Raw genomic sequence first — 26,585 nt, forward strand, 5'->3', positions numbered from 1 at the left:
GCTTAGATTGCACAATCAGCCGGTGTTGGTTGTGTTTTTCTTCAGGTAAAATTCAACTTGAGGGAAATCTGCTTGGAGGCCGGCCCCATACTGCCAGGGGCTGGTGCTTTGTATTTTGTTGTTAAGGATATTTTAATAGAAAATGTTGAGGGTCACTCTCTCAGCGGCTCCACTGCCCTGACCCGTGACACCCAGCCTCTTCAGGTCTCTGCACCCCAATAACCTTGAGAGCAAAGAGAGGACGCAGCCCTTTCTATGGCTCAGGACATACCCCCCACCCCCACCCCCGTGCCCTGGATGTACCGGCGGCTTTGGGAGCAGCTAAACCATCTGCTACCAATGCCAGGGCTTAATCAGAGCAGACGAATCCCATGCCAGATGCACTGAGATGTGTAAACCCCCAAGGAGAGACCCTCACGGGCCACAGCCAGTATTGGTTAAATTGTAAGAGTGACTTTCCTGTTCTGTCTCCAGCGTGGGCCACCCCAGGAGACAAACTCCGTCTGCCTGGTGCCTACCTTTGTGCCAGGGGCAGAGACAAATCTTCCACTCTGAGCACCTGAGAATCTGGCAGGTGAAGCGATTGGGGTCTTTGCCTTATCCTCTGAGGATTACTATATTATTATTTTTAATTAAATTTTTATTTCAGAGAGGAAGAGAGGGAGAGAGAGAGAGAAACATCAATGATGAGAGGGAATCATTGATCGGCTGCCTCCCGCATGCCCCACACTGGGGATGGAGCCCGCAACCCAGGCTATGTGCCCCTGACTGGGAATCGAACCGTGGCCTCCTGGTTCATAGGTCGACACTCAACCACTGAGTCACGGCTGGGCAAGATGACTGTATTATTGATCTGTTCACACAGCAGATACTTGGGCAGTGGGTGCCTGGGCCCCTGCAGCGGGATGCGCACCCCTGAGGTCTGCAAGTGCCTGTGAGGGGTCCATGCCAGTTCTTCTCAAACAACCCTGCGCGTTAGGACCACCTGGGAGACTCCAGACGCCCTGTGCCCAGGGTGCACCGCAGACCAATGAAATGCCCAGGATGGAGCTCAGGCGCTGAGTTTCTGACGACCCCCCTGCGGACTGCGTGTGTGGCCGTGTTTAAGCATCGCCGGTCTAGATTTCGTACCATCCCTTGGATGGAAAGGATGGGAGGCCCCTGTGGCTGGCTGGCTGGCTGGCTGGCTGGCCTATTTTGGGAGGTGATTCATTCGGTCCGTGGGTCAGACCTTGTCTGCCAGATCTGGTGTGGGCAGCAGCCAGCCCAGCCCTGCGGCTGACATCCCAGGGCATGAGATCTCATGTGTTGGCCAGCAGGGCTCCTGGTGGAGTCTGGACGGCTGTCTTCTGCGTCAGTGCTGGAGGGGGTGCCCGCGGCCACTCACGTCACTCCCCCAGGTTTGTGGGTGGGAACGGGGTAGAAGAGATGCGTTATCTGCTGAAGGAAAGGGAACAGGAAGAAGCCCTGGGTTAGGGCAGTCTCGACCCTGGCTGCCTTCAAAACCAGGCCTGGAACACGGGCCAGTGGGAGCGGGGACACAGATGCCTTTTCTTACAGAGAGATGGCTATAGTTCGGTTGGAAACTATGAGGGATCTCCCAGAGCTTCTAGAGTTTTCTTTCCATCCATTAACTCTTTTAAGTAGATGAGTATGAGAAGGCTCTTCACTCCAAGCAGCAGCCTGCATGCTGCAGAGGCGGACGGAGCGCAGAACAGTAACGGGACCCCGGTCCTTCGACTGGGAGCTCCCAGGGGGCAGGCGGGGCAGGCCAGGTCCCAGAGATGTGCGCAGGGAAAGGGTGAGCAGCTCTGTGTTGAGGTCCCTGGATGAATGAATCAACAGCAAATGAAGACAGTGAGGCTCAAGCAAACAGGAGGTGTCCTGGGAGTGCTCCCCTTGGGTGGTCTTCTTTGGAATCGGGGTCCAGTAGGGAAAGGGTGGGCCCTCCATCCTGGCGGCTGAAGAGGTGAGAAGTTCCTTCTTACCATCTTCTCAGGAGCCGTGGTGCTCCTGGGGCCAGGGCCTCTGGCCTGACCCACGGGTCCAGTGCACCCTGGGTGAGCCTCTCACAGGCCACGTAACTGACAGGCCTTGGTGTAGCAGCTGCGCATCCAGGCCTGTGGCGTGGAACCTCGGTGATCATTGTGGGGGGAGGGGGAGGGGGGTACCCCTTTAGCAGAAGAGGCCGTCCTAGGAGGCCACGTGGTGAGTGGAGGAGAACATGGGCTTCAGACTCAGGTGGACTGGGTTCTAGGCCAGTGGTTCTCAACCTTCCTAATGCCGCGACCCTTTAGTACAGTTCCTCATGTTGTGGTGACCCCCAACCATAAAATTATTTTCGTTGCTACTTCATAACTGTAATTTTGCTACTGTTATGAATCGTCATGTAAATGTCTGATATGCAGGATGTATTTTCATTGTTCAAGACCCACAGGTTGAGAACCGCTGTTCTAGGCCCTACTCAGCCCCTTACTAGCAGGGGGACCTAAGACAGTCAGGCACGCTCTTCACTTCTCTGAGCCTCGGTTTTATAATCTGTAAAATGGGAATGAGATGTGTAGTATGTGAGACAGGCATGTGAAAGCGCGGGGCACAGTGCTGTTCCCAAGATCCCTGAGGAAGAGTGAAGGGGGAGACAGGCCAAGGGAAGATGCCGTCACAGACAAGGGCTCTCACTCGCCTCCGTGCAGAGGGTGAGGGGCCACACCAGCGCTCCTTGGCAGCCACCGAGCGTGGCATGTTATGGGCTCCGTGGGACTGGAAAGTGAGAGGAGGAAGTGATGGAAGCTGCTGAGTGTGGCATGTCCCCACGGGACAGCTTGCTGAGGGCAGGGGCAGGTCCGGCTCTGCTGTGGGTGCCCGTGGTGTTCACGGGGTGGCGATGTGGTGGCCGAGGGCTGTGAATTCCCCAACCAAACCCGACGCCCACGGCACGGTGTTGGATGGTGTTAGGGAGGGAGCCCAGAGAGCACCGTCACCTGTCCCCCTCGGCCTGTTTCCTCTTTGGCCAAAAGAGAACCCTGACCTTCCCTGAATTGGGTAGATTTCTAAGATCAGGCAAATTCTGGGTGGGTTTTGACCAACCAACCTTCTACTTAGTCATTTGTTCCCCCAAATGATGGCTCCTGCACTCCCAGCCACACTCAGACTCTGAGGAAAGACTGGGAAGGTGGTTGACAATGAACTTGAGAGAAATCTGGGGGGGTGACTGAGGGACCGAGTTGCTTGGACCCAGAATTCCCCCCGGACCACTTCCACGGTGTGAAGAACACTGACCTCCATCACCTCAGCTCCGTCCGTCCTTTACCTTCCTGGAGCGGGGGTGGGGAGAGATGAGAAGAAGCCATGACGTCATAGGAAGAGCACCACAGAACAGATCTGGGCTTTTCTTCCAGTTCTGCACACACTGACTGTGGCTTTAGGCAGGTCACTAACCTCTTACTCCCCGTGGTCTACCTGTGAAATGGGCAATACACTGTCTTGCAGAGTTTGGGTTCATGAGGATTCAATGAGGTAATGCACGCCGAGTGCAGGCACAGAGCCGGTGCTGAGTGAGTGCGGGGTGTCCCTCCGCACCAGCAGAGGAGGTTTAGCCCCTCAATTATCATAGAGGGCCACAGCCCCGGCCCCACCACTTCACTCATTCATTGACAAATATACACTTACTTCCTCTGGCATGGGGCCTGAGCTGATGTCCCTGTGCCCTCGGACCTCTGGGCCCAGGAGAATTGCTGTCATTCGGTCGGCACATGCTGCATCTATGCACATTCAGGTCCCTCCACCTCTATTGTTACTTCCCTGAGGAGATGGAGCATGCTTGCATTTCTTTGCATCTCCCATAGCAACCCTTCGTCAGCAAAGGAGCTCTGCTGATTCTCAGAGTTCAAAGTCAATGCCTGTGGGACGGGCACTTTCACATTGTTCTCGCAACAAGCCCAAGGGAGAGGTAGTGCTCCCATTTCACAGATGAGGAGACTGAGGCTGAGGGAGATTGCAGTTACTTCCCCAGGGGTGGTGGGCGAGGCGATGGCACAGCTGGGATGTGACCTCTGTTTCTACCCTAAATCCATGCAATTCTTTTTTCTTTTTTTTCTCTTTTAATAAAAGAACTCACTGGCTAGGTTTTAATTAGTTTCAACCCTTAAAAAGTGGAATCAATCAGAGGGCAAGGGTGAAGGGGAGTGACTTTTCAATATTTCTCTCGTAAACTCATATTTTAGATTCTTCTGTGGAGTAAAACGGGCTCTTCACTGCTTACGGAGTTGTTTCTGAGTTGCAGAAACTGCATGTTTTTCCTATATTCCCTGTTCATTCTTGGCTGCCACAGTCAAACAGACAGCGCGAGGGCCCGTTTCTCTTGCAGCTGCTGTGGAAACCTTAGCAGCAGACAGTAGTCACAGCTCCAGGCCCAGCAGATAGATGCGTCCCGCCATCCGTTGTCACTGTGTGGGGCTGCTGCTGGCTTCTGCTGGTCAGAGGCCTTCGGGAGGGCGTGGCGTTCCCCTTTGAATCCTGAGAACCACGTACACCCACCCTCACCTCTGTGTCTGTTCCAGAATGTCTGTAAACCCGCGGAGGAGCTGCGGCGCCCGCCCACACTGCAGGAGATCAAGCAGCAGATCGCCAGCTACAACAGCCGTGAGAAGAACTGCCTGGGCATGAAGCTGGTGAGCGGGCCTGCCCACCCGTGCCCCCAGGCCTCTCCACACCCCCTTCCCGTCTCGCTTCTCTGCAGTCCCTCTGGATTCTGGGGCTCCCCGCTTGACGTCCCCTTTCTTCTGGCCTCTGGGGGCCTCGGGGGCTGTGGAAGGCGGACAGCCTGGGCTGCCAGGGCCCCGTCCTTTAGAGAAATGGAATGGGCTTTAGAGTCAGACACAGATCCCATCTCTGGCTCTTCCACTTGTTCACTTGTGACTTTGGGAGACTTTCTTAACTTCTCCGAGTTTTACGGTAAAAGGGAGATACAGTGACCGAGGGCCTGGCATAGGTTGGCCCCCAGGAAGCCCTGGACAAGGGGTGTTTCCAGCCCCTCTTAATTGCACAGGTACAGCCTGTGTCTGGGGACGCTTCCTTGGGTTGGACAGAGCTCAGGAGGGGGAGGGGGGGTGCCCACTTTGTGCCAGGCTCAGAAAGTCCATCTTCAGTGGGGAGGGGAGGAGAAATCAGGAGAACCCTGCCCCCTGCTGGTGACTGGCAGCAACTGGTTCTTTGGGGGCTTCAACCAAATGAGGCCCCAGGAAATCCAGTCACAGATGGGCCTGGGTTTGTCTTACAGGCTGTGGGTTTTAGAAAGAGGCCGCTCAGACCCTGCCTCTTAGAGAGGGGACTTGCCTAAGGCAATCGACATCTGGCTGGTGGCAGATTTGGGGCAGGCAGCTCTGGGACAAAGCTACAGCTGCTCCAAATATCCTTTCTGGTAGCTACATACTGTGGGCCTTCTTGGGGCCCACTGGGCACCCCTAGGTTAAAGGAGGCAGGAAGGAACTCAGGGAGCCAGGTGGGGGGCTGCCCGGGGTGAAGTGCAGCCCCTGGGCCCCAGGGCAGCGGCAAGGACCGTGCCAGACAGACCCGCCCTGACCCCATCTGCCGTCTCCCCACGGGCAGAGTGAAGACGGCACCTACACAGGTTTCATCAAAGTGCATTTGAAACTTCGGCGGCCGGTGACGGTACCTGCTGGGATCCGGCCCCAGTCCATCTACGACGCCATCAAGGAAGTGAACCTGGCGGCCACCACGGACAAGCGGACGTCCTTCTACCTGCCGCTCGACGCCATCAAGCAGCTGCACATCAGCAGCACCACCACGGTCAGCGAGGTCATCCAGGGGCTGCTCAAGAAGTTCATGGTCGTGGACAATCCCCAGAAGTTTGCACTTTTTAAGCGGATACACAAGGACGGGCAAGGTATGAGAGTGGAGGCTCCGCCCCAGAGACCACCTTCCTAACTGTCTGTCCCCCCACTAACCCGCCAGGCCTGGCGGAGGGGTGGCCCTCTCCCGCACCACCGTGAGGCCAGGCCATCCGCGTGCAGCAGGTCTGTGGCCCACGTGTGCTGGGTGGGAGCTGATGCCCTCCCTGTGCCCCTCGCTCCAGATGTGACTTCAGGAAACCCACACCCAGGCTCCCGCCTCCTAATCTGGGATGAGAGGGAACCCGCCCCACTGCTCCTAATCTTTTGGGAGATGATGTAAATGGAAACATGCTTCCCCCTCACACCAGAGATGAAAGGTTACTCCCCGTGTATTCTTGTTGTTGTTTTAATTGATTTCAGAGAGGAAGGGAGAGGGAGAGAGAGATAGGAACATCAATGATGAGAGAGCTGCCTCCTGCACGCCCCCTACTGGGGATCGAGCCCACAACCCAGGCAGGTGCCCTGACAGGGAATCGAACCATGATCTCCTGGTTCATAGGTCAACGCTCAACCACTGAGCCACCGCGGCCAGGCACTCCCCACGTCTCCTTGCCAGGTTCATTCTGTGGTTGAAAGGACCACTCCATCTGTTACCAGCACCGCTCTGTCCAGTTCCCCACCCGAGCAGGGCCTGCCCCTCTCCCGGCCCAGCCCCAGCCCCGCTCTCGGTTTGTCCGCAGTGCTGTTCCAGAAGCTCTCCGTGGCCGACTGCCCCCTCTACCTGCGCTTGCTGGCCGGGCCCGACACGGACGTCCTCAGCTTTGTGCTCAAGGAGAACGAGACCGGAGAGGTGGAGGTAGGCCTGGGCCCTTTGCAGCTGCACAGACGCAGCCCCAGGGCACCGCGGGTGGCGCAGGGGTATGTCCTCACTGCCCAGCACAGGTGTGGCAGGAAAATGGCTTGAGGAGTTGAGCTGGGGTGAGTGCGGGGCCCAGGTTCAGGGTGTAAGCCAGGTTGGCAGCGCCCAGGGTGAGGCAAGTCCGGGCCTGCGTCTGGCAAGGGCTGTGGAAAGAGGATTTCATGGGCTTCGTTTCTGAGAGCTCAGATGGACGGGCACTGGCAACTCCCTGGGTAAGCTCAGGTGGTTTCGCTCCAGGGTGGCCTGAGGGCCCAGCAAGCACCATAGAGAGGTGTTTGAGCCTTTTGTCTCCCCTGGTTCTTAAACACTGACCTGCTCCCCCTAGAGGACTCTGGTGGTATAAACAGGTGGAACCCAGACAGGTGCCCCTGGGGGCCTGGGACGCTGGGAAGGCGGAGACATGTGATGGAGAGTTTGTCACACAGTGCTCAGTGGAGGCCTAGGACTTGGCAGAGCAGTCTTGGGGTCCCTTTGGAGATTTGGGGGATCTAGGCAAGTGGGGCTCTGTCCCTTCTCCCCACGTCACCCAGGCAGGTCTGGTTGTTTGGAAGTGTTCCACTGGAAAGGCTGGAGCACCGCTGGCCCAGGGGACAGCTTGCAGGCCTGGGGTTCCGAGGCCTGGGCTCTGCTTCTAGCTCCGCCGCCTCAAGTTCTGTGACCGTGGTTACTCCACCTTCCCTGCGTGGACCTGTTTGCTACCTATGCAATGTGGGGAGGGAACCAGGTGAACCTCACAACTCCTATGTGCTCCAAGAATTGAGGCGTCCAAACCCCTGCCCCCCAGGGGCCTCAGCTCCTAGGTCAGCCTGAGAAGCCAGGTCCCGTCCGGGCAGGCCTGGGCCAGCGAGGCTCTGCAGAGCTTTGTGGGTTATGTTCTCTCATTATCTGCTCTGCCAGCAGATGAGAAAACAGGCTGAGAAGGGTGGGGTGATGAGCTCAAGGTCACAGGGTGATTCAGGCTGAAATCCAGCCTCCTGAGCCCAAGTCCAGCTCTCCTCCAAATGTTGAGGGTCTGCATGTGGGGAGCCTACTGTCACCCCACAGACAGCTGGAGCAGACCAGCCGGGGCCCTGTTAAGATCTCCGCTGCTACAGAGAACATTTAAGGTTATTGACTGATAATATTGATAATCGGCTCATGGATAACTTCTTGCTGGTCATATATGAGGATTTGAAAATGTGTTGCTAACATGACATGGGAAAGCCAAGCTTTGCTCACTGCACCTGCCTGTTCAGTAGCGGACTGTGCGCAGCTGTGAGCCTGAGGCAGCAGGGCCCCTCGGGTCGGGCGACTTCTAACCCGTCTCCTATTCGTTTTCTCCCTGCATCTCCCTCTCGCTTCGCAGTGGGATGCCTTTTCCATCCCCGAGCTCCAGAACTTCCTAACCATCCTGGAAAAAGAAGAGCAGGACAAAATCCAACAAGTGCAGAAGAAGTACGACAAGTTTAGGCAGAAACTGGAGGAGGCCTTGAGAGAGTCCCAAGGCCAACCTGGCTAACCGGTCCTGCTTCCTCGCTCCCGGCGCCCACGGATTTATTTTTATTATTAATTATTATTTTGCAACAGACACTTTTTCTCAGGACACCTCTGAGGGATGCGTGTGTGCCCACCAGCAGTCCCAGATGCGGCGCAGCCTCTGATGGACACGTGTGTGCACGGGGCTGGGTCCTGCCCACGGCCGCGCAGCGCCCGTCTGCACCTGCCAAGTGGCACTTGTGCGAAGAGCAACCGGCGTCCTCCCGCAATCTGCAAGCCTTCACAAACCAAATAGTTGCCTCCTTTATTTCTCCTTTACGTGCCACCCACTGGGTCTTATTTATGAGTTAAAAGCTGTAGCATATTCCTTTAGCAGGTCTGAGCTAAGTTCCCGAAAGCAGGATGATGCTCATAAAAGGATTGTCCCGCACTGGCCCCGGGTCAGAAGTACCAGGGCCGAGGTTGGCTCAGAGATTTCTGGGGAAGCTGCGGCCTGGCCCTGGCCCTCATCGCCAGAGCCTGTGCACATGTGAGCCCAGAGGCAGAAGTACACCTGCGTGTGTGTGGTGCTTCGCCGCGTCTTTGTCAACAACGGTTTGTTCTTCAGTTACAACTGTATTTATACTGCCATCGTCCTCGTGTTTCCTTCCACCACGGAAACCGGCTACCTGCCATTTTAGACATCTCCTGCTAGCACGGCAATCAGGCAGCCAGAGGAAGCCGAAGAGCTCGTGGAGAAACGTGTCCGAGTGTCTGCAGCTTCCACCAGCGGGAGGACGGGGAGGCCTGGCTGCCTTGGCCCTGGGCCTCCAGCACGGCCTCTCCTGGGTGGGGGCATGGAGTCCGGTGCTGCCAGAGGAGCGGCCTTGATTTCAGGGGAACTTCCCACCCAGCCACGTGGTCCTGTGTGTTCTGCAGCACGGGCCGGCCAGCGGCCAGCGGCACTGCGCTCAGCGAGCGTGGGGCTGGCCTCCCGCTGGCCTCCCCGCTGACCTCAGTGCCTTTTTGTTTCCAGAGAGACGGGAGCAGGGAGCTTGTCGGAAGCTTTGCTGCTGGCTTGTTCCTGCCAGGAAGTGGGCCACAGCGGTGTGGGAGACAAGGCCCGGAGAGCCCTCCCTCTCCGTGTGGGGTCAGGGGTCAGGGTCAAGCCTTCTTCCCATCGAAGTTCCTGGGCTTTGATTCCCAGAAGAGATGTCAAACCACATTGCCAGGGCGGGTCAGGTTCCGGGCTGTCACTTGTGCTGGCTCCTTGTTTCAGCCCAAACGTAAGTACACCAGCCACACGGCGCGAGCACGGAGCCGGACGCAGACACTCCAGTGCTGAGGGAGAAAGACCTAACTTTCAAAGCGGCAGGTTTTTCAGTCCGGCCTCTGAGACCCTTTCTTCGACGTCCTCTGCCTTCCCCAGTCCCGCTGGGGTTGGTTCAAGCCTCGGTTCCTCGTGCAGCCTCGCTGAGCCCACACTGTCCTGGTCCCAGAAGCAATGCCGACCCTTCATCGTACAGACTGTGCTCGTCTCCAGAGCTGCAGAAGCCAGACGGGCTGGCAGCGTGAGAAGATTTTAATCACAGAACCCTATGGCCTGCCATCTCATGCTCAGCCTTAGCACCCCCCGCCCCGGAAAGCCTCCCTCCTGCTGCGTAGTTCAGGGAGCGGCCGCGTCCTTTCCCTTCACGCTGCATGTCTCGACCACGGATAGAAGGCACGGCTCCTGCTGCAACGCTGTGAATGCTGCTGAGAACCTCCTGACGGGGGTGGCTGCTTTATTTTTGGAAAAGAAAACAAAACTCATGTACATGTATACCGTAAAGGCATATACTATGTATGAAGAGTAGGGGTGTTTATGAACCAAGAACGTTACGGGAAAACGCAGGCTTCATCTGAAGCACAGTTAACCCAGGACCCAGGGTCCGAGCCTCCGAGAACAGGATGGCCCAAGAGCCCGCCTCCCCGGGGAGGGCGTGACTGCTGGCAGTGCCTTCTATCCTCCTGTTTCCCAGTGTGTGTGTTTTGAGGATATTTTCTCTTTAAATGTCTTTCTTATATGGGTTTAAAAAAATAAAGTTCATTGCAAAAGTGATTCAGACTGGAGACCTCTTCCTTGAACTTGACCTTCTCATGGACCTTGGGAGCTGGGAGGGCGGTGGGAACCGAGACAGCACACACTTCTTGGCAGTGTCAGGTTTTCTTTCGCCAGCGGACAGAGGCGTGAAGCCACTGTTCAATGATCTCGAGGAAACTGTCCAAATACATGGCTGGGGAGTGCTGCTAGCTGACTGGCTACTCGACAGCCCCAGAGCAGGGGAGGAAAGATGTGGAGTTAGAAAGAGAAGGGCGTTCTGGAGCTGAGGAGAATTAAACGCCAGGACCAGCTACTGAGGTAAGCAATGATTCTTCTATTTCTTTTTTCTGCTTCCAGTTTTATTTTTTATGATTCAAGTATAATCGACACACAACATACTAGTTTTAGATGTACAACGCATGGTGATTTGCTATTATATACCTTTCAAAGCAATACAGTGAGTCTAGTAACCATCCGTAACCATACAAAGCAATTATGATACCGACTATAGTCCCTGTGTTGTACATTAATTCCCATGAATTTATAATTGGAAGTTTACAACTCGTTCTCCTTCACCTTTGTCATCCATCCCTCCTCTCTCTCCCCACAGGCAAGCATTAGTTTAATCTTTGTATCTATGAGTCTGTTCCTGTTTTGTTTGTTTTTGTAGATTCCCCATATATGTGAGATCATACAGTATTTGTCTATTTAGCATGATGCCCTCTCGGTCCATCCATGTTGTCAGAAGTGGCAAGATTTTATTCTTTTTTATGGCTAATATTATATGTATTATGCCTTTATCCAGCTGTCTATCGATAGATACCTAGGTTGCTTCCATGTTTTGACTATTGTAAATAATGCTACAATGAACACAGGGGTGCATATATCTTTTTAAATTAGCTTTTTTGTTTTCTTCAGATAAACACTAGAAGTGGGATTGCTGGGTCATATGGTAATTCTACTTTTAGTTTTCTGAGGAACCTCCATATTGCTTTGCAGAGTGGCTGCATCAATCTGCATTCCCACAAGCAGGGGAAGGGGGTTCCCTTTTTTTTTTTTTTCGTTTGCCCCTTTTTAACTATATTTTTATTGATTTCAGAGAAGGGAAAAGGTCAGAGAAACATCAATGATGAGAGAGAATCATTGATCAGCTGCCTCCAGCACGTCCCACACTTTGAATCAAGCCTGCAGCCCAGGCATGTGCCCTGACTGAATCGAACCATGGCCTCCTGCAGGGTTCATAGGTCGACACTTAACCACTGAGCAACACCAGCTGGGCATCTCTGTTTCTTTTAAAAAGTGAGATGAGAAAGGAAAAAAGAAGTTGAAGTAGAACTTTTTTGATGATACCACCTAAAGAACCCTAAAGGGATTCAGCTCAGCCCTTTCCCCTCCAACTTTACAGGAGAGTTTCAGCCACAGACGTGACTTCCGTGAACTGAGCAGGGACCAAGGCAATGGTTCTGGACCTTCTCGCAGCATTAAGTGTTCCACTAGGAATGCGACAAACGCCTGGTAACCTCTCTTGGGAAAATGATCGAACAAAACCTGGTGTACTGTTTCAGGGAGCTCATGGCCCCTCTGAAAACCAGCTACATTAGCAGGAGCCCGTTAGGAAGTTCAGAAAGCATTTGCCTGATAAGCCTTCACGGTAAGGAAGCTACTTCAGTTTTCCACTGATAGTGGCAGTGCACTAACGAACGCTGGGAAGAATCACTAGACAGAAACCCACGTCCTGATGTGCTTTTATCGTTTCCTGTTTATTGAGTTTAAATTTTGCTGTAATTCAGGGCCAGTCCTTGCCTCTTTTGTCATCAACCCAGGCAAAACAGCTGGGTTCTGCTTTCTGTATGAGTAACCCTTAGAGATGGGAAGGATTATTTTGGCCTGGGAGGCTAATTAGACAGTAGGAATAGATGAGCAAGAGGCTGTGGGTTATCTGTCAGAGGGACTTCAAACTAATAGGAGGGCCTCACCTGCCTGCACTCTGGTGGGCCGCCTGGGCTTGAGAACCAGGGAGGAACCCAAACCTGAATGGAAAGGCACGCCAGCCTCTTCTGTTGGGTAAAACGGCTCCTGGCTTGAAAATTTAGTATATTTTAGCTGAGTGGAGGAAACAAGAGGGAAATCAGATTTAGATTAGAATAAAAATTTATTCTGGTAAAGAATTATATATTTTTTATTTGCAAAAGCTGAAAACGCTCCTATGAGTGAGCAGCCCAGAACCTGGATTCCACGGGATCGACCACATGAAGCAAGAGTCTGTCACTTCTTCTTGCCAGGCTTGGGGGCCTTTTCGAGGCCTTGGATGTGTTTCCGAGGAAGCTGATATTCTTCTACAATCCAAACACAGGAACTCGTCAGTGGGGCACAGCCCCCCTCCCACAGCCCCTGCTCCGTCTCACAAGGTCCCTCCTGGCCCCAACCCGCACGGCTACCTCCTGGCCCTCTCGTCACTTGGGTGCTCATTCTGTTGACAAGCCTCTGTTCAAACCATTTCCACCATGGATCTGCTCTTCTACACTGCTTAGACTCAGCTCCTACAGAAGCCTTCTGGGATGAAGTGTTTTTCCTAGATGTGGAGGTACGTGTGAATTTCAGTAATTTTCACATTGATAGCTACTTGCTAGTTGTACTTCAGGCATTTAGAACCGTCTCATGAGAGAATGTGTCTGTTTTCCTCTGTATTTGTCTCAGCAAATCATACAGGGTTCTTCACTTGAAAAGGCTCAATTATAAAAGTTAACTGCTGATTACTGCCTTATCATAAAATAAATTTGCTTATTGAGCATTTACTATGTGCCAAGCCCTAAGCATGATTAAAGGATGAAAAGGGCAAGGTCTCTGACTTAAGATGCTCAGCAGGAAGTTCAGACATTAGAAAAAATTAGCCAAGTTGCAGACACTAACCAGTACTATAAATACAGTTGGAAAGTGCTACATTAGCAATTTTTCAAACTCTAATTTTAGGAAACAGAAAAAAATGGGACACGCTCTGAGACAGGCTTCTCGTGATCCCTAAGCTGGCCACTGAGCCTTTAGGGTCAGGCGGAGTTGGCTGTGGGAGGCACACCAGGAGGCCAGCGGCTGAGGCCTGGGAGGGCCTTGTTTCTGAGCGCACTAAAGAGGCAAAAATAACTTTAGAGGAGAGTGATGTAAGTACATTTGTTTTAGAAAGCTGACTCAGACAGAAATGCAGAAGACAGCTTGAATTGAGGCCAGACTGGAGGCTATGTGACCCAGAGTTGATCGACAGAACTTTGCTCTACAGCAAGCATGTCAAACTCGCGCGAGTTTGACATGCTTGCTCTACAGTCGGACAAAGCAAACAAAGTTCAGAGCCCAGCTACAGCAGCCAATAGCTGACTATCTCAGGGCAAGGCAATGAACCTCTCAGAACCTCAGTTTCCTCATCTGCAAAACAGAACCAGTTCTGCAGCTTCATTATGATCAAGAGAGGTCATACCTGCAAAAAGCCCCGCTAGTGCCTAGCAGTTGGGGTGCCCAACAATGCTTATAAAAAGGGAAGGACCTGGGAGAAAACTACTCCAAAGGGTGGTGGAAGGAACATTGAATTTGGGGCCAAAGAGTCTAGTTCAAACATTAGCTCCACCTCTTGCTGGCTGGTAAAAACCCTATGGCCATATACAGAGGATGGGAAGATTTTCGCCAAGAGAGATCAGTGTCTCTGCTTCTTCAGAGGAGATGCTCACCAAGCAACAGCCGGCCGAGGTGGTGGACCTGGTTTCCCTGGATCTGAACCTGTAGGCTGTCCTTGGCCCCAGGGGCAGGAGCGACAGTGGTGCTAGCCTGGCATCGCTGCTGCAGGGTGGCAGCCACTGTGCATGGGTCCAGACCGTAGGCCTCCAAATTCCGGACCACAGTCACCTAGGGAGAGGACAAAAAACTGATGATGGGTACAGACACGTGCCCTTCCTCCAGAGGGCCTGCTAGCAGCCTCATCACCCACTATGTTCATCATCCCTGCAACCATGGTGTCTTTTCATCCAAATATTTTATTTTTGTACTTCTAAGTTGAGTCTTTCTAGCTCATCTAATATGTGTGTTATATATTTAGCGGGATAAATATTTTCTATCCCACACACACTGAGTGGCCAGATTATTATGACCACCCCATCAGTACTTCGTTGGGCCACCTTTTGCCTTCAATACTGTGGCGATTCTTCTTGGCATTGACTCCACGAGATGTTGAAAGGTGATGTGAGGAATCTGGCACCATGCCTGATGAATAGCACTGTCCAGTTCTGTGAGATTTGATGGTTGTGGAACCAGCTGCCTGATGGCTCTTTTAACTTCGTCCCACAAATGCTCAATTGGATTGAGATCTCGTGATTGTGGGGGCCACCTAAGCAAGGTAAAGTCTCCCTCATGTTCTTGAAACCACTCCTGCACAATCTGAGCAACCGTGGCATGGCGCATTGTCTTGTTGGAAGAAGCCATCTCCACTGGGATATGCCATCAACATGATAGGATGAACGTGATCAGCAACGATACGTAGGTATGTTGTGCTATTCAGACATTTATAATGGTCTGGCCCTCTAGCAACTTCAGTGTGAAATTATAGCTAATTTGCCTACAAACGTCAGATGGTCATAATAATCTGGCCACTCAGTGTCTATAATATAGTATACTTTTTTTAAAAGTGTGTTTATTATGGAGAATTTTAAGCAGAAAGAAAAGCAGAATAGTATGATGAGCTCCCACATACCCATCACCAGTTTCAATAGTTATCAAATCATAGCCAACCTGATTCATGTCCCCATCCACTCCCCACTCTTATATTGCTCTAAAGCAGCGGTTCTCAACTTGTGGGTCGCGACCCCTTTGGTGGTCGAACACTTTCACAGGGGTCGCCTAAGACCATCCTGCATATCAAATATTTACATTACAATTCATAACAGTAGCAACATTACAGTTATGAAGTAGCAATGAAAATAATTTTATGGTTGGGTCACAACATGAGGAACTGTATTTAAAGGGCCAGAAGGTTGAGAACCACTGCTCTAAAGCAAACCCTCCCAGACATCAGATCACTTCATACACAAACATTTCAGTGTGTACCTCCAAAACATAAGGGCTTTTTTTTTTAAATCATAAAAAAAACAAATCAAGGGAGAGACCATACACACACTGCTCAGTACAAAGTCTGGCACATAAATTGTATGCTCAAGAAACTGGCTAATGCCTAATTATTAAGGCTATTATTATTGGTTCCCAGTTATTGAATGCTTATAGGCCAAGTACTATTCTAAGTGCTTCCCCCGTGTATATTCCTTCGCTGATCCTCATGGTGCCTGCTCAGGTAGGTATTATTCCCATCTTTTTACATAAGGAAACTTAGGCAAAAAGACATTAAATAACTTGTTCAAGGTCAAGCAACGGCCACGTTTGAACCCAGGTCTCTAATCCTGAAGCCCACGCTCATAACCCTGCACAACTAGAAGGTTTTTTATTTTGAACCCAAGTCTGTCTTCTTGGGACTCCCGCCCAGCCATCCCGCTGTCTTCTCGAGGCACACAGAACATGCACACCTTTTCCCCAGGACAGCTTCCCAAGGCTCTGTGTGGCCAAACTAAACACAGTCCGTTCCTTAGCAATTATTTACAAGTTACCTTCACTGAGCAAGAGATAACGGAATGAATAAGACCTGAAAGCCTTTAAGACAAAAAAAATCTTATTTACCTTTGGAACCAGGCTCTGGCCAGTTTCCTGGCACAAAATCCTAGAGGGCATGAGTGAGGGGTCAGCTTTGCCTGTTTTCTATGCGGCCCAGCCCAGTCACACACACATGGGTGTTCATCAATCACCTCTGAGGTGTTTGAGGCCAATCTCATTAGATAGACCAGAACTTCGCTGGAACATTAAATCACCATTTTCAAATATTGTGTCTTTTTAAAAATTACCTTTTTATTGGAAGCTCTCTGTGCTAGGGTGATGTCAATGGGGCAGATTTTGCCTTTCTTCACAATGGGCTCTTGTCCGGGAAAGGTCACTTGATAGGCAGGCTGCAGCTTTTCCAAACACCTGAAACGGGCGTCAGTGAGCTGTGGGCTGACAAGCCAACAGGAACCGTCCCTTGCTCCCACCACCAGCCGGCAGCGGTTTGCCCTTGGCTGCACATGAGAATCACTCAAATCACCTCGGGAGCTGCTCCCCGGCCACTGAAATCAGAACTAACCAAGTGTATCTGTATTTTGAAACTCCCCAGGTGCGACTGAAGTTGAGACCCACTGCATACTCGGGGAAGGGAACTTCAGCGACGTGAGCCCCGCCCACTGGCCTGGCCTTCAGAGAATCCGCCCAGGCTTCTTTATGGATTTCTACCCGTCTGAACACTCTACCTTACCCCGGCTGGTGAAGTGTCCCATCTCTGACATGTTGCAATGATGCACATGTTACAGAATGCCTTTACCACAAGGAATTTCTCCTTTAGCCAGATTTTCTCTTTGCCCTGACATACATGGGTTTTGACACACTTCTATCAAGGGTCAGACAGTACATATTTGAGGCTTTAAGGGCCATGTGGTCGCTGTTGCAACCACTCGACTCTGCCACTGTGGCACTACAGCAGCCCTCGGACAACACATAAATCGGTGGGTGTGGCTGAGCGCCAATAAAGCCGTTTGCAGAACCAGGCAGCAGGCCAGACCTAACCCACAGCCGTGAGTCTGCAAACTCCTGACACAAGTTCTTTTCAGTTTTGATTCTGTGAAAAGAAAGAGTATAAGAATCTTTCCTTTGAAAGACTTAAGACAGTTCCTAATTCACCTTCTTTTGCTTCTAAATCTTTCTGGAGTGCTTATTTTTAAAGTGTTCTTTTTCTTTCTCCCTCTCAAGTTCTCCTCTATTGTGCTGGCTCATGTCGTCCCAAAGACCATTCTCATGAGAATTATCCAAGCCTGTGTTTATTTAGACTGACGGGGAATGAATTATGGAAAGAAAGTCAGAAACGAAGACAGTGACAATTCTAAAGTTCAATGTGCTAGGTCGGTGGTTGGCAAACTGCGGCTCGCAAGCCAGGTGTGGCTCTTCCTAAGCCTTAGGAGTACCCTAATTAAGTTAATAAACTATATAGGTAGGTACATCGTTAAGTTTAAAAAATTTGGCTCTCAAAAGAAATTTCTATCGTTGTACTGTTGATATCTGGCTCTGTTGATTAATGAGTTTGCCGACCACTGTGCTAGGTACTAGGGAGAGGGGTGGTCTTCCCCATTACCTGGTCAGGAGACTGTCCCATGGAAGCTTCATGACTGTGTGCTGTTCACTTTTCTCTAAGATGCAGTCACACAGGATGGGATCCAAGTGCACAAGACTAAAGGGAAAGAAGAGGCTATTAATAGAGAAGTCCTAGCCTCGCCCCTTCTCAGGGCCCAGCTCAGAATTCACCTCTTATCATAACACCCTTTTTAGCCAGGATTACTAGAATCAAAATGGGACCACACTCCATGAAACAATGCACCCCGCAAGTATGCTTTCCCAGAACAAGGGAGAAGCGGGCTGTGGGGGGAAAGTGGGATGGGGAAAACTGAAGACCGGGAGTCTTGGCTCAGTTCTGCTACTAGCTAGCTATGAGTAGGCCAGTACAACCTTCTGATCATATGGATGTCTTTTAAAAGTGAAAATAAGCCCGGCCGGTGTGGCTCAGGGGTCGAGTATTGACCTATGAAACAGGAGGTCACGGTTCGATTCCTCGTCAGGACACAAGCCTGGGGTCTGGGGAGTGCAGGAGGGAGCTGATCACTAATGTTTCTCTCCCTCTCCCTTCCGCTCTGAAATCAATAAAAATTAAAAATAAATATTATGGAATGCTTTTCACTTAGTAGTTTTTCTGTATCCACTTACCACGAAAACAGAAGCCCTAGCTGGTTTGGCTCAGTAAATAGAGCATCAACCTGTGGACTGAAGGGTCCCGGGTTCGATTCCAGTCAAGGGCACATACCTGGGTTGTAGGCTCGATCCCAAGTGGGGGGCATGCGGAAGGCAGCCGATCAATGATACTCCCATCACTGATGTTTTTATCTCTCTCTCTCCCTCTCCCTTCCTCTCTGAAATCAATAAAAATATATTTTTAAAAAAAGACCAAAAAGCTATGATAATTCTTTAAAGTTTACATTTTATCACTCACAGTAAGCACCTGCATTTGAAAATCAGTAGTAGATAGGTATGAGATCATACTTCCCAGTCTACAGCCAATGTTGACATCAAATATGGAACCCAACACCCTAGGCCTAGACAATAACCAGGTGTCCACAGCCCATGGTTGAGAACCCTGGTCTTGATTATTTCTACACGGCCCTCCATCCCGACATCCTCCACAAATTGTCTGAGTCCGCTAAAGATGAACACTAACAACACAGACAGCCTCCTCCTGATCCACTCACTTTTTGTTGTCCGCATCAACCAGGTCATTTTTCTTGGCGTAGTTAATGATGATCATCCGGACCTCACCGCCCTCGAGAATGCTCCCCTTCCTGGGTGAGAAGTGGGGGGGCGTTAATTCATGGTGTGCCAGGAGACAACCTGCAAACACCAGGACTCACTCCCTGCTCAGCAGCGTGCTTTCCCAGCTTTTCAACCTCTTCTTTTCTTCCCTCGTCCTGACCGAGGTAGTAGGTAGGGCCATGTAAGGAGTGATTACAGGTAGAAAAGGGAGAGACCTACTCTCATTCATTTAGTCCAGAGACACTTTCTGGGAAGGAAGCTTGAGCTGGACCTGGGGGAAAGGGAGGACAGGGCAGGGAAGGTGTTGCCAGACACAGAAGATTACTATTCAGGCGGAGAGGACTTCAGGCCAGAACACCAAGCAGGCAGAGAAGGGCTGCTCTCCAAAAACTCACTTGTGGCCAGACTCCTGGAAGAGCAGGCTCATGCTGGCTGGGACACAGTAGAGGGGTTTTATATCTGGAGGGTGATAGGGCTGTTCCCTGCTACCCTCCTGGATAGTCTGGGAGGTCGGGGAGGGCTCAGGTATGACGAAAGATGTGATCCTAAAACCCAGCAGAAGGAAAGAAAAAACACATTTTATACTAGTGTGTCTGCAAGTCCCAGTCCATGGCCCCGGTGCCCCAGGGCCAGCTGAGCTACGGTGAGCAGGCCCCCTGCACTCACCTGGGGTGTTTCCAGTCCACAGCCACAATGCTCTCCACCCCTTTGCTCAGCTCCTTGACCTGTATAATCTGCTCCTGCTGCATTTGCTGCAGGAACTTAGAGAGCTAAGGGAGAGAGGGCCAGTGGGAGGGGACTTTGTCACTTCTGCACACACTGAGCACCTAGGATGTGCCAGACACCGAGCTAGGCAGGTCCTGGGGAAGAACACGGGACAGTCCCTGCTCTCATCAAATTAGGAACTGGGAGGCCCCCACCCAGAGGCTCAGAGGGTGAGAAGCTGCTACAGACTAAACGGTGAAACCTTTCCGAACTCTGACCAGATATCCAAGGGTGAGGAGGAGAGAAGGGAGTAGGTCCACCCACTGCCTCGCCCAGGGAGTTTTCTCCCCGCCCCCACCTTATATCTGGAATTAAAAGTTTAATTCCAGCCTCAGCCCTGGACAACGGGCTTCCCCTGCCCACCCAGCTCATGCCATGTGTGCCCCAACACAACTCTGTGGGTGTGCAGAGAAGGGCCTGCTTACTTTTTTGTAGCTCGACTTCTTTATGTCCAGTTGCCGTCCTTCAGGGCTGATGGCAGATGGAAAAGGCAAGTTAAGCTAACAGAGCCAGAGTGGTGGGACCTGCCTGCACTGAGGGAGGCCTTTTCCTGAGCCCTCCTCCCCCATGTTCAGAAAGAGGCTGCAGTGCCAGAGCTCTGCCCAGTGGTCTCGCAGTGGGACACGCTCCAGGCTCCTCTAGATCTTTACTGTCCGACAGACCCTTCTGTGAAGATGGAATGTTCACTATTATTCTACAAGTGTGGCGATTAAGCACTTGAAATGTGACTAATGCAGCCGTGGGCAAACTATGGCGGCCCGTTTGAAATGAATAAAACTAAAAAAAAAAAAAAGACCGTACCCTTTTATGTAATGATGTTTACTTTGAGTTTATATTAGTTCACACAAACACTCCATCCATGCTTTTGTTCCGACCCTCCGGTCCACTTTAAGAACCCATTGTGGCCCTCGAGTCAAAAAGTTTGCCCACCCCTGGACTAATGTGTCTGAAGAACTAAATTTTAAACTCTTCATTTTAATTAATTTAAACTTAAATCGCCACTGTACTGGATAGAGCTTTAGATTCCTCTGAAACTAGACAACTTTCTGAGGCCTCAGAAGTTCCACCTCAAGGTGAGCCTTTCCAACACTGAGCTCGTGGCGGTAAGTGGGCCTAGAGCAGGGCCCCGCAAACTAGATCCTGCAGGCCATGCCCACCCATCTGCTGGCTCCACGGCCTTGGCCTTTGTGCCACAGCCCAGAGTGGAATGGTTGCAACAGAGACTGCACGGCCTGAAAGCCTGGACTGTTTACTATCTGTTTCTACAGAAATGTTTGCTGCTTCCTGCCCTAGGGCTACAAGCTCACAGGGGCGGCCCCTAATGAACGCTCCCCCAGAGCTTCCATCTTCTCTCCACATGCGCCACACACCAGCACTGCGATCCCAGGGAGCCCTTCCAGAAACCACCAGGTTAGGAAGCTCTATCTGGAGCACATGCCAGGGTCCCTCAGTTACCTGCCACCAGCAAAGTCAGGGCCAATGACCAAATGCCTGCCACACACTCCAGACCCCACTCTTGTCTAGGAACGCCTTTACAAAAAAGAGGTCTCAGGGTCAAACTCAATAAGCAAACCTGCTGGCATGTTGTTTGTTAAGCGCTTACTAAATGTCAGGCTATTTCATCTTTTTTTTTTTAAGATTTTATTTTTACTAATTTTTAGAGAGAGAGAGGGAGAGAGAGAAGCATCGATGTGAGAGTGGAACATCGATCAGTTGCCTCCAGCACACCTCCTACTAGGGATCAAGCCCACAAACTGGGCATGTGCCCTAACTGAGACTCGAACCAGCAACCTTTCGGTGCACAGGATGATGTCCAACCAACTGAGCCACACCAGCCAGGGCGGGCTGTGCTCGAAACGAGGGCTCAGAGAAGCCCAGAGCCGAGTTCAAGCTCTCCTGCTCCCACTCCCTGTGGAGCTGCCATTTGAGCTCAGATGGCTCTGTCTTCAAAGCTCAGGTCCTGTCCCCAAGTGATCCTCCCTCTCCAGGTGGCTGGTGCTTGGAGGAGGGGTGGGGAGCGCACTGATTCTTCCTCCTGAGACAACCTAACCCACCCACCCACTTCTCAGGAGAATGAGGGGGTTCCAGAAGAAGCCCCCTGACAGAGGCCGCTCGGGACTCCTCCTGGACAGGACGTGCTGCCAGGAGCACCACAGAGCGCAGTGCCCTCATGTCCTTGTTCATTTCCTCAGCATTTTTTCGCTGGCTAAAATTTAAGTTTTAAAACTTGGGACCTACTTTATTTACCAGATCAACCCTGTACTCCACTCTTCCCACCATGTGTCCTTCAACCAATGCCCCATCAGCCCTGTCCTGTCCCACCACCAAGGAATCAGGCAGAGACTGTGCCTGGCCACCGCCCACCCACACATGCCTTCCGTACCAGCAGGAGAACACGTGGCTACCGAGGAAAGTGCTAGTGAGTAGAGGGAGGTCGGTCTTTTTGATTCGGCACTTCAAAGCATGCAAGAAACATTGCTGTAGCAGTTCATCCATTTGCTCTGCAAGGAAAAGACAGAACCTTATCCTTCCTGGGGGATACAGATGCCTGGCACTCCCCGCCCAGCTCCACAGTACCCCACTTTACCCACGGAATCCATCCCCAGGTTCCAAAGCTCCCAGACTCGCTGGAGCACAGAGCCTTTGAAGAGGGCTGACCCCAGAGAAGGGGTTAAGCACAAAGTTCCACCCAGCCAGGAGCCAACACTTCTGACAGACAGAAACCTTACAGGGCTCTGAAGCTGGCAACAGTCCAAATGCCAGGGCAGACTGGCCCCAGGGAAGCCTGACTTGTGTGGGGAAGACTCCCAGGTGAGATGTCAAAAAGCTGTTGCACCGCCTCAACAGAAATAAGGACGTGCCCTCCCCTCCCAGAGGTCCAGTGTCCCGCTAGTCAGGGGAGTGGAGCGCTTCAGGCTCCTAAACTGAGAGGATGGCCTCCCACTCCCAGCGTTATACCTTGAAGGGTCTTGCTGTCTGCGGGGTTTGGGTTCAGGCCCCCGACGCCAGGGTCTTCTGAGGCTTCTGGTAGGGTCTTCTCCCCACGCATCTGCTGATCTTCCCCATTCTCCTCCTCCTTCCCCTCCAGGGTAAGGCGCCTCATGTCATCCTGCAGGGCGGGGCCTGCCTGGACAGACCCCTTCTCTTCACTGACATCTGGGGAATCCAGGGTCAGTGGGGCAATGAAAGGTGGAGAGGACTTGTCTCCAGATCGCCTGGAAAAAACTCATGTCAGAAACACCAAGCCCAGCACTTTCCAACCTGGGTCAGGGGTCAACCAGAGAGAGTAAGAGCTACAGGCTGGGGTGGGGTGTCCAGGAAAGGACAGAGAACCTGGAGTCTCATATCAAATCTATTTCCAGTTCTGTGACCAGAAATGTCACATGCCTCAGTTTCCTCATCTCTGAAATGGGGAGAATAATTCTTGACTCCTCTCTATCTCAAAGGAATAATAATATTATTAACAGACATCTGGGGACAGAAAAAAATTAAAGAAAAAATAATTAAAGAGAACCCCCAAAAGTATTCTATTCATATGAGTTAAATATAAAACTATTTTGAATTAAAGAACAAAATTAAGATTGCAATGCATCTGTAGGACTAGTTTGGTGAAATACAAAGACCCAAGGCTCCCAGGATATAACAAAGTACAAACACCTGCAATGCTCAAGGGCTGCAAAGCCACCTGCTCTGTGTTAAAGCAGAATGCAATCGAGCTTGCAGAGTAGAGATTAAAAAGGGGTTATGCCACTAAGCCTTCCCCTCCCAGAGGTCCAGTGTCGCTCTAGTCAGGGGAGTGGAGCCTTAGGAAAAGAGAAAAATGAGTGATGCCAAACAGCAGAGCACAGAAAGGTAGAAGTGCCAAGCTTGATCTTACCCAAAATTATGTAAACCAAACTACGTTTTAACTAACAGCTGCAGCAAGGCTTATTGGTGACTAGTGAGGCCAGAGTGTATGGTTAGGGTTCTCTGATCAGGTCAGTATCAGAAGTATTTTTAAAAGGGGGGAGGGAGTGGGGGCTGAGGAGCTGCTGATAGAACCACTTAGCGTGACACTGACTGCAAGGTGCAGTCAGAACATCAGTGAGCAGCTCGCAAATGTCTGCGAAACGGCTGATGAGGCTGTACCCCAGCAAAGCAGGGCTCAGTGAATATTCGTAAAATGAGCAACTCTAAGGGAGGGGCAAGAAAGTAAAGATGAATCTATACCAGCAGGCCACAACACTTGGCCAAAAGACCAGGCATAATGCTTTTGAGAAAAGCACTATTTACTGTTTTGGTAAAGTGACAAAAAAAATAACCAGAAAATAGACTCGTACATGTCTCCACAAAGCAACTGTTACAATGAGAAAGCGTAACTTCCATCCTGGAGATTGGAATGTGGAACCTGAACATCATCATCATCACCACCTGGTGCCTAAAGATCTGCTCTGCTTAGATTTGGATTCAGAAGTGAGAATTTCTGAGCACTTGTCATAGGGCCAAAAGATGCCTAAATGTGCACGGCAGACAAGGCCAGATGGACCAGAGCTATAAAAATAAGGATTATAACTGCATTGAGGGGAGGAGCAGACAATCCCTAAGGCCTTACTCAAAGCCTAGGGTTCTATAATCCACCTAGAAAATAGTCAGAGAGTCTCTAATTTCTTCTCCATACAGACAAAAAATATATATGTATACATATATTTCTCCACATTTAACAAAGAAATTAATGTCTGGGGTCAGCAACTTGCCTAGGGATACGGCAGGGACCAAAACCCTCACTTCTGAATCCAGGCCCCATGCTCTCTCCACCCATGCAGCTACCTGTAAAACAGAAAAAAACAGCAGACCCACCACAAGTGGTCCTCGTAGGTGTGGAGCACAGAGAAGCCCCTTCCCTTCAGGCCTGAAGTCAGCATCTCAGATGTAGACATGGCAGCCACTCCGATGGCCACAGGGGCCCTGAGAAGGAGAAGGCCAGAGACAAGGATCAGGGAGTGTCTTCCAGGAGAGCACAGCAGGACACCTTCCCACACACGTGCTAAAAGCACCATGGTTGCAAATCTAAAGCACCCACTAGGATCACAGAAATCTCAATTTTCTTCAGATCGCCTAGAAATATGACTTTCAAAAATCCCTTGACCAAATAGTCCCCTTCTTTTAAGCAATTCCTCTGCTGATGTTGACGCTTTTTGTTTTATTTCCATTATGAATTAAACCCAGGCAGGCCATGAAGCCCATGAGAGGATATTTAAAGTTCCCTTTCTTTAATTTCAAAAATATAAATTACTTCCCTACCTTAAAGAAAGCATAGCCATCCTATACCGAAGTTCAGAAAAGAGGCCATTCATAAGCCATGGTTAGGTTGAAGGATATCATAAGGAAGGGAGAAGAGATAAATAGTGGCACCAACTAAAGAGGTTCCTTCTGAGTTGACTCTTTATAACGGGATTTGCTCTGTGTAACTATCTATCTAAGAACTGGGTGTGTCCAGAATGTCAAAAACCACCACATTTATAGCAACTACAAAAACTTCCAAGACCCAAATGAGAAATCTCCGTCCTCCCAGTGTTACGCACGCACTGCTCACACACTGCTTGTAAGGATCAGTGACCAGCTGGGTAGCTGTGGGGTAAGGTCACCTGGGCCCAAGCAAGAAGATTCAAGAGTGGAGTTCCCAACACCTGAACTTGAAGAAATGTTTGCTAACTTAGCAGCTCTACTTCCTGGGCCCATAGGTCAGTTATTGCTACAGACACTTTGAATCTGGCTTCTTTCCCAGCTCCTAAAAGAGGGGTCTTTCCAGCCCCTGGGTCAGTAACTCAGGAACTTCAGTCTCAAACATAACTTGTAGTTTTAGCTTCTTTGTACCTTTAACCTGCCACAAACGACCCCCAAGCTTCATCCCATATGCAGGCCAAATCCATATTTATGGAGTTTTCCCCTTTCTTCTACAGAATACCAGAGGGGAAAACAATGACACTGCCCTTCTTTTCAACTGCAAGTTTTGCTGCAGGGAAACAGGGAAGGAAACATTTCTAGGTGTGTGGCTCCAAAAGGTTCAGGGCCAATTGGAGAATATCAGTAGCAAAAATAAGATTTTGAAACACTGACCTGGTCCTTGTCAGAGAAGTGAGGAGTAAAATAATGAGATGTCATTTTTCACTCAAGATGACACAAAAGAAAGTGACCCGTCACATCCAGAGCTGGTGAGAACGTAGGGGAATCACACCCATGGGTGGGAGTGAAAACTGATACAGCTTTTTTGGAGGGCGACGGTAGCTACTTTAGAAAAATACTGGCACTGGTATTCCTAGAGGCATCAGCAAGATACTGTTTTTGATAGAGACAAACTGGAGACACCAGAATGTCCATTAGGAGAGGACCTCTCCCATCATCACAGAGTAGGTAAGAGGAGTCAGCACATCTGGGCTTGCTTACACGGGAAATGCCCACACTATCTTAAGTGAAAACAATATAAATAAAGTACAATTCTGTTTGTTTGTATTTTTAAACGTCCATACCCTAAATCATACATTTTTATATGCACATGTATATATGCATTGAAGAAGGTTGGCAAAGATATGCATCAACATGATGATGGTTACTCCTAGGAGAAAAGGATTATGAGATACAGGGATTTTTGATTTTTTAGAATTGTTCTTATCATTACTTGCTATATTATTTTTAAAAAGAAGCAGGGTTGTGATGGCTGAACAATGCTGTAAGTATACTAAAGAGCACTGAATTGTACATTTGAAACAGGTTAATTTATAATATGTAAACTACATTTCAACGAAGGTATTGAAATAATTAAAAGATGATGATGATGGGGAAAAAGTATGGACTTCATGAAAGATAAGGAAAGACCAAGAAAATGTCACAGACAGGAAGCTACGAAGACATGACAATGAAATGCACTGTGCTATTCTGATTGAATCCTTGAAGAGAAAAAAAGACATCAGTGGGAAAACTGGAATAAAGTTTTTAATTGTGTTAATGGTATTGTACCAATGTTAATTCCTTAGTTTTGATAACTATACTGTGGTTATATAAAATGTTATCA

General features: G+C 50.4%; 2 protein-coding genes and 1 long non-coding RNA gene across 12 annotated transcripts in view; 2 read left to right on the top strand and 1 right to left on the bottom strand.

The window, feature by feature from the left end:
• RASSF5 (Ras association domain family member 5) overlaps positions 1 to 10,327 on the top strand; it is a 74,480-nt gene extending 64,153 nt beyond the window's left edge. For both annotated transcript variants that reach the window (XM_059673941.1, XM_059673942.1), the window contains exons 3-6: positions 4,560 to 4,670; positions 5,608 to 5,905; positions 6,593 to 6,708; positions 8,117 to 10,327. In XM_059673941.1, coding sequence (XP_059529924.1) covers positions 4,560 to 4,670; positions 5,608 to 5,905; positions 6,593 to 6,708; positions 8,117 to 8,269 — 678 coding nt within the window. In that variant the 3' untranslated portion in view covers positions 8,270 to 10,327. The remainder of the gene's footprint in view (positions 1 to 4,559; positions 4,671 to 5,607; positions 5,906 to 6,592; positions 6,709 to 8,116) is intronic.
• Positions 10,328 to 12,442: 2,115 nt separating this feature from the next.
• EIF2D (eukaryotic translation initiation factor 2D) overlaps positions 12,443 to 26,585 on the bottom strand; it is a 38,622-nt gene continuing 24,479 nt past the window's right edge. For 7 of the 9 annotated variants that reach the window (XM_059673934.1, XM_059673933.1, XM_059673932.1 and 4 more), the window contains 11 exons: positions 24,374 to 24,481; positions 22,496 to 22,752; positions 21,921 to 22,038; positions 19,963 to 20,008; positions 19,439 to 19,542; positions 19,168 to 19,317; positions 18,712 to 18,801; positions 17,547 to 17,642; positions 16,234 to 16,354; positions 14,023 to 14,197; positions 12,443 to 12,645 (listed from right to left, as the gene is read on the bottom strand). In XM_059673934.1, the coding sequence (XP_059529917.1) occupies positions 12,575 to 12,645; positions 14,023 to 14,197; positions 16,234 to 16,354; positions 17,547 to 17,642; positions 18,712 to 18,801; positions 19,168 to 19,317; positions 19,439 to 19,542; positions 19,963 to 20,008; positions 21,921 to 22,038; positions 22,496 to 22,752; positions 24,374 to 24,481 (1,336 nt within the window). In that variant the 3' untranslated portion in view covers positions 12,443 to 12,574. The remainder of the gene's footprint in view (positions 12,646 to 14,022; positions 14,198 to 16,233; positions 16,355 to 17,546; positions 17,643 to 18,711; positions 18,802 to 19,167; positions 19,318 to 19,438; positions 19,543 to 19,962; positions 20,009 to 21,920; positions 22,039 to 22,495; positions 22,753 to 24,373; positions 24,482 to 26,585) is intronic. The other 2 variants (XM_059673937.1, XM_059673936.1) reach the window with 2 other exon arrangements.
• Positions 16,351 to 18,145, top strand: LOC132220635 (uncharacterized). The gene is made up of 2 exons (XR_009449830.1): positions 16,351 to 17,316; positions 17,515 to 18,145. It is a non-coding gene; the product is annotated as an uncharacterized LOC132220635 (long non-coding RNA).

This window comes from Myotis daubentonii, chromosome 18 (genome assembly GCF_963259705.1).
Source record: "Myotis daubentonii chromosome 18, mMyoDau2.1, whole genome shotgun sequence".
In the NCBI taxonomy this organism is placed as follows: domain Eukaryota; kingdom Metazoa; phylum Chordata; class Mammalia; order Chiroptera; family Vespertilionidae; genus Myotis; species Myotis daubentonii.